Below are 6,000 nucleotides of genomic sequence, written 5' to 3' on the forward strand. Positions count from 1 at the left end.
AACTCTGGCCAGGCTTCCATTGAAAATTCTGGGTCTGTCTCTGATTCGTGCGGTCACACGTCCTGGTGGCTGGAGTCTGGGTTGGCTGCGCCCAGACCATGGAAGGAGTCAGGGAGGAGGGATTCCCAAGGGCGAGAAAGTGGAAGGCATGTGGGAGTGCGGGGGTCAGCGCTGGGATTCTGCCTTCCAGGGTGTCTGATCTATACTGCTCCACAGCTCCACATCCAGCTTTACAGTGAGGAGACAGGCTCAGAGAGGGCGAGTGGCTTGTCCAGTGTCACACTGGTGCTTGCTGGAAGCCTCAGAAAACCCCTGCAGATCATAGGAAGCTTTTCTGTGAACGTCTGTAAGAGAAAGGGATGCCTGCCGCCTGCCACCGAGATGCAGTGTCGTATTAGAGGAGCTGGCGATGTCACCAGGCAATTAGTGAAACAGGCATAAACATTGGAGAGGAAGAAACGCCGACCTCATTTGCATAGATTTAACCAAATCCGTGAAAATATACTACATAACTAATAGAACCCATTAGAGGGGCAGGAAGGTGACTGGTGACCAGGTTGGCACCACACAGAGCACACACACACCCACTCAGCGCACGGCCAGTGACGTACTGTGGCCTTAGGGCAAGGTCTGAGGCACCCTAGGTGCTCAATGTTGCTCAGGTCCTGGGTGGGGGGGTAACCACCTGGAGCTTTTTCCTCCCAGCCCAGGCCACCCCCCTCCGCTTTCCAGCAGGAGGCAGCTGCCAACCCCGCCTCCTGCACTTCATCTTCGCCTCCAGGACCCTTCGAGGACGCTCTGAAGCTGCACGAGTGCTCTGCGGGGGCGGGGGCGGCGGTAGCGCCCCTTCCCTTGGAGGACCAGTGGCCCAGCCCCCCCACCCGCCGGGCCCCCATCGCCCCCACGGAGGAGCAGCTGCGGCAGGAGCCCTGGTACCATGGCCAGATGAGCCGAAGGGCCGCAGAGAAGCTGCTTCGAGCCGACGGGGACTTCCTGGTGCGCGACAGCGTCACCAATCCCGGGCAGTACGTCCTCACAGGCATGCACGCGGGGCAGCCCAAGCACCTGCTACTTGTGGACCCTGAGGGCGTGGTAAGGTGGCGCGCGGGGGCCGGAGGCGGGGCCTGAGAGCGGAGGGGCGGGGCCGCAGGGGCGGGGCCGGGGCCGCAGGGGGCGGGGCCGGGGCCGGGAGCATGGCCCGATGGACGGCCTTAGCACCTTTAGGTTTAACAAAGTAGTTTGAGGGTTACAAAGCAGATTCTGTTTCCGTTTACCAGGTAACTTAGAATTACAAAGTATTTTCCCGCTTAAGAAGAATTTTAGGGTTTACAAGGGAGTTCCCAGTCTATACGGCGTTTTAGGGGTTACAAAACCTTTTCTAGCCTCGAGGCCTTTCAGGCGTTACAAAGTGCTGTATTTGGTCAATTATAAGATGCGCTTTTGCCCCTACAGTCTGTCATCACTATGCGTCTTTTTTTTCTTTTTTTTGATATATTTATTTATTTTATTTTTTATTTTTTAAAATTTACATCCAAGTTAGTTAGCATTTAGTATGACAATGATTTCAGGAGTAGATTCCTTGGTGCCCCTTACCCATTTAGCTCATCCCCCCTCCCATACCCCCTCCTGTAACTCTCAGTTTGTTCTCCATATTTATGGGTCTCTTGTTTTGTCCCCCCACCCCGTTTTTACATTATCTTTGTCTCATGTCATCACTGTGTGTCTTACAAAGAATGATGTCTTTGAGTGTTTTTTTTTAAATAATGTATTTCAAGCCTCATAAACATGTCAATTTGCAAGGAGTTCTAGGGTCTACAAGTTAGTAAATTTCTTCATGATGCACACTTTCCTTTCATCTATTTATTAAAAATTTCTTAATGTTTATTTATTTTTGAGAGAGAGACAGACTGCAAGCCAGGGAGGGGCAGTGAGAGAGGGAGACACAGAATCTGAAGCAGGCTCCAGGCTCTGAGCTGTCAGCACAGAGCCCGACCCGGGGCTCAAACTCACAAACTGCGAGATCATGAGCTGAGCCGAAGCCGGTCGCTTAACCGACTGAGTCACCCAGGCGCCCCAAAGTTTATTTATTTTTGAGAAGCAGAGGAGAGAGAACAATTGAGGCGGGGGGGAGCACAGAGAGAGGGAGACAGAGAATCCCAAGCAGGTTCCAGGCTCCAAACTGTCAGCGTAGACTCCAATGTGGGGCTCGAACCCATGGACCACGAGAACGTGACCTGAGCCAAAGTCAGATGCTTAACCGACTGAGCCCCCAGCCACCCCTCTCTCATTTTTTTTGAAGAGACTAAGCTTAGTTCCTTTTTCAAATTCAAGTTTTATTTTTTGACATCAAGTATTTACTGAAATTCTAGTTAGTTCACATGTATAGTAAAATTGGCTTCAGGAGTGTAATTCAGGGATTCATAACACATACAACATCCAGTGCTCATCACAATGAATGCCCTCCTTAGTGCCCATCACCCATCTAGCCCACCCCCACCCACCTCCCTCTCTCAGCCCTCAGTTTGTTCTCTATCATTGAGTCTCTTGTGGTTTGCTTCCCTCTACCCTACCCCCCCCCCCCACCCGCTTTCCCTACGTTCATCTGTTTTGACGTCTTTGAAGCCTGCGTGGTTTTTAACCATCAGCTGTGTCTTTGAACTGCATCAAAGACACATCTGCAAAGACACTTTCTCCAAATAAGTTCCTGTCCACGGCTTCCAGGGTTTGGGACACGGACATGACTTTTTGGGGACCACCAAAAAGGGGTCTGTTGGGGACCACAGAACCCTGGTGGTTTTGGGGCCCGTGTGCATACCTTACTCTGGAATCTTGAGTCTGATTCTGTGGTTGAAGTCCTGGAAGCTTCTGACGCAGCAGCTCTCAGACTGGAGCGTGCATCAGACCCACGGGGCGGGCTCCTGAGGTTGCAGATTCCCAGTCAGCAGGCCTCTCCAGCTCCCGGTGCTGCTGACGCTGAGGCCTCTGGCCCCACAGGTGCGGACGAAGGATGTGCTCTTTGAGAGCATCAGCCATCTGATCGACTACCACCTGCAGAATGGGCAACCCATCGTGGCGGCCGAAAGCGAGCTGCATCTTCGCGGCGTGGTCAAACGCGAGCCCTGAGCCAGGTGCGCAGTGGGCCCCACGGATCCCAGCTTCTCCCGTCGCCAGCTTTTCTCTCACTTTAGAAACTAAGAAAATTCACAAAGCACACAGTTCACCCATTTAAAGTGTGCCACTCAGTGTTTTGTTTTGTTTTGTTTTGTTTTTTAGCATGTTTAGAGATGTGCAACCATCCTCTACCTAATTCCAGAACATTCTACCACCCCAAAAGGTACCCTGTCACCATCACCCCTCCCCCAGTCCCCGGCCCCCACGAGCTCCCTTCCCATCCGTGGATGAGCCTGTTCTGGACGTTTCACACACGTGGACTCACACTCCGTATGGCCTCTCGTGTCTGGTTCCCTCCCTGAGTGTCGTGTGTTCGGGGTGCGCCCACGGGCAGCAGGTGTGGACGTCTCGCTTCAGCTTGCAGCCGAGGGACGTGTGCATGCGCGGGGGATGCGGTCCTCTGTGGACGTGCGCGTGCGCGGTGGGCACGTGTTTAGCCACTCACTGTCAGTGGACATTTGGGTGTTTCCACTTTTTGGCTATCACGAGGAAGACCACTCAGAACACATACGTCCAGGTTTTTGCGTGGACTATGTTCATGGCTCTTGGGCATATACCCAGGAGTGGAATTGCTGAGTTGCTATGGTAACTCCGTGTTTAACGGGGAGGCCGGGGAGGGGGGGGGGGCACTATTCTGGAGGAGGGGCTAGCGTAGCCTGGGTCCGATGGGTGTTTCAGGAGAGGTGCGCGAGATGAAAAGGTGCACCCTTGGGCTTTTGCTTTTGGTGTTGGGGAGGGACAGGCAGGTCTGGGTCTGGGTGGTTCCAGGACCTTTTGGTGAGAGACTGGGGCCTCTGGGGGAGGTGGGGGGTGGTTTAGGCAGGACATGCGCGTGAGCTGCGGGTGCAGGGGGTGGTGGTGGCATGAACTGTCTTGGGGAGGAGGGAGAGGCAGGACCTGGGATTTGGAAGCCAGGAGCTGGGGGCTCAGCTGGGGAGGGAGGGGCTGCATAGGAAGAGGGTTGTGGAATTTCCCCAAGGGCTCAGCAGAGAGGAGCTTCTGGCCAGGTTGGGCTGCTCTCCTGTCCCCAAGACAACGGTCCCCTTCCTGCCTCCTCCCCCGCCCGGGCCTCAGGCTGCAGGCACAGAAGGGGTTTCCAGTCTAGGGAAGGGCTTCTGGGGCTGGGGGTGGGCCCATGGGACACCTGAAAGGATCAGCAGGTCGGGGGCTGTGTGTTTGCACGTTTGCTTCCCTTCCCCAAGGTGTTTGTGACCCGAGAAACAATGCTGATGGCAGTAATAATAGCTATGCTCCCACCTCCCGAAACTCCACAGGCTTCCCCCGTGGTTCTGAACTGGCACTGTCGTTAGCATTGTCGCTTTGCAGAAGAAATAGCACAGGGAGGTTAGAGCACTACCCTAGGTCACACTGTAAGAACGTGGGGAGCTTCACCCCGGTCCCTCAGCCTGGAGGCCCTCACTGGGCCCTGTCGCTGAGGTTCAGGGTCCCGGACGCCGGAGCCTGGGTCTCTGGTTGCCGTCTCAGCTGACCCTTGACCTCTCCTTCTCTTTCTTCCCCAGGTGATGGTTCTCAGCTCCCAGCTCCTGTCCTGCTCCGCAGATGCCCCTGTTGTGGCCTTACGGGCTCCTCAGCCTCTCCCTCCGGACCCTGGTCAGGCTGGAACCGCCACTGTCTCTCCTTCCCCCGCATAGGCCTCTCTCCAGCCGTCCCTGGGCGGGGTCAACAAGGCCAAGAAATGGGGGCCCGCGACCCGTTTATCCTGCTGGCGCCCTGCCTGCCTCCACCCTCTGCCTGGAGTGAGGGTGTCCATACCAAAGACAGAACCTTTTCTCACCTCTAAAGAAAATACATTAAAGACAAGCAGTCCTCCATCTCCAAGCCCTGGCCAGGGCCCCCGATGGGTTAAGGAGGCCCACCTCTTTTCCCAGATGGACTTCAGCTTCTCTCCCTGGAAAGAGGGATTCCTGTCCTTGACTGGTTCAGTTTTTCCACCTGAAAAATCAGTGCACAGTTGTCTTTTATGGGGAAGAATTGAGATGCTTTGGGTCCTCAGGCCGGGGCACCTGCTGATGTTGAAGGGGCGGGTAGCCTTGGGGCCCAGCTGGGATGGGGGGCATCCAGGCAAGGCCAGCACAACCGGCTCGGGGGTGGGGGGCGGTGGGTGGTTGTGGGACTCTGCCCTCCCGGCTGCCAACCTGCATGGACATTTGGGATCTGCTGGTAACACGACCATGAGGAAACGAACCCACCTGCACATTGAGAGGCCCTCTGGCTGGAAGGCTGAGGCCAGTGTCCCAGGGGCAGAGCCAAGGCCCACGGTGTGGCCTTTCGGGGCTGGAGGATGTGGGGACTGGAGGGGGGGATGGGGAAGAGGGCGCTGGGCCTGTGGGGCAGTGGTCTGCTGTCCGAGAACCCCCGGCATCTCCCTCACACCTGTTTTTACCCCGAGATAAAGCTTCCCCAACACCCCCGTCTTCCCCTTGGAAACATCTGTATTTCCTGAATGCTGCAAACCTCTTTCAAGATGCCCCTGCATGTCTGGCAAAAAGTTCTTTTCCCTCCAAACTGCTCCTGACTTCCCCCCGAATGTGGCCTGACTTCTCTCAGACCACCCCTGTCACCGACAGAGCCCCTGCACATAGCTGTTGCTCTGCAGACCTTGCCTCACATGATTTCCGGGCTCTCCTTCCCAGAGACCGCCATCTCTCCCGGAACCCCTCCTCTGGCCCTCCTGGAGAGGCCGCCCTGCCAGGGCCACACCCCTGCCCAGGGTCTGGATCTCTGGGGAGACTGAGAGATCCGATGAGATTTCTCTGCAGTCAGCAGGCCACACCCCCTGCCCTGGGGGAGCCTGGTGAGGGCGAGGGG

At 56.0% G+C, this 6,000-nt stretch overlaps 1 protein-coding gene across 4 annotated transcripts in view; it reads left to right on the forward strand.

Annotated features, from left to right (window-relative positions):
* SHC2 (SHC adaptor protein 2) overlaps window positions 1–5,474 on the forward strand; it is a 29,092-nt gene extending 23,618 nt beyond the window's left edge. For 2 of the 4 annotated variants that reach the window (XM_047848385.1, XM_047848387.1), the window contains exons 11-14: window positions 782–1,092; window positions 2,995–3,128; window positions 3,274–3,334; window positions 4,692–5,474. In XM_047848385.1, the coding sequence (XP_047704341.1) occupies window positions 782–1,092; window positions 2,995–3,123 (440 nt within the window). In that variant the 3' untranslated portion in view covers window positions 3,124–3,128; window positions 3,274–3,334; window positions 4,692–5,474. Of the gene's footprint in view, window positions 1–732; window positions 1,093–2,994; window positions 3,129–3,273; window positions 3,335–4,691 lie in introns of those variants that run through there. The other 2 variants (XM_047848386.1, XM_047848388.1) reach the window with 2 other exon arrangements.
* The last annotated feature ends 526 nt before the right edge of the window (window positions 5,475–6,000 follow it).

Source organism: Prionailurus viverrinus, unplaced genomic scaffold, assembly GCF_022837055.1.
Source record: "Prionailurus viverrinus isolate Anna unplaced genomic scaffold, UM_Priviv_1.0 scaffold_60, whole genome shotgun sequence".
NCBI classification, from domain to species: domain Eukaryota; kingdom Metazoa; phylum Chordata; class Mammalia; order Carnivora; family Felidae; genus Prionailurus; species Prionailurus viverrinus.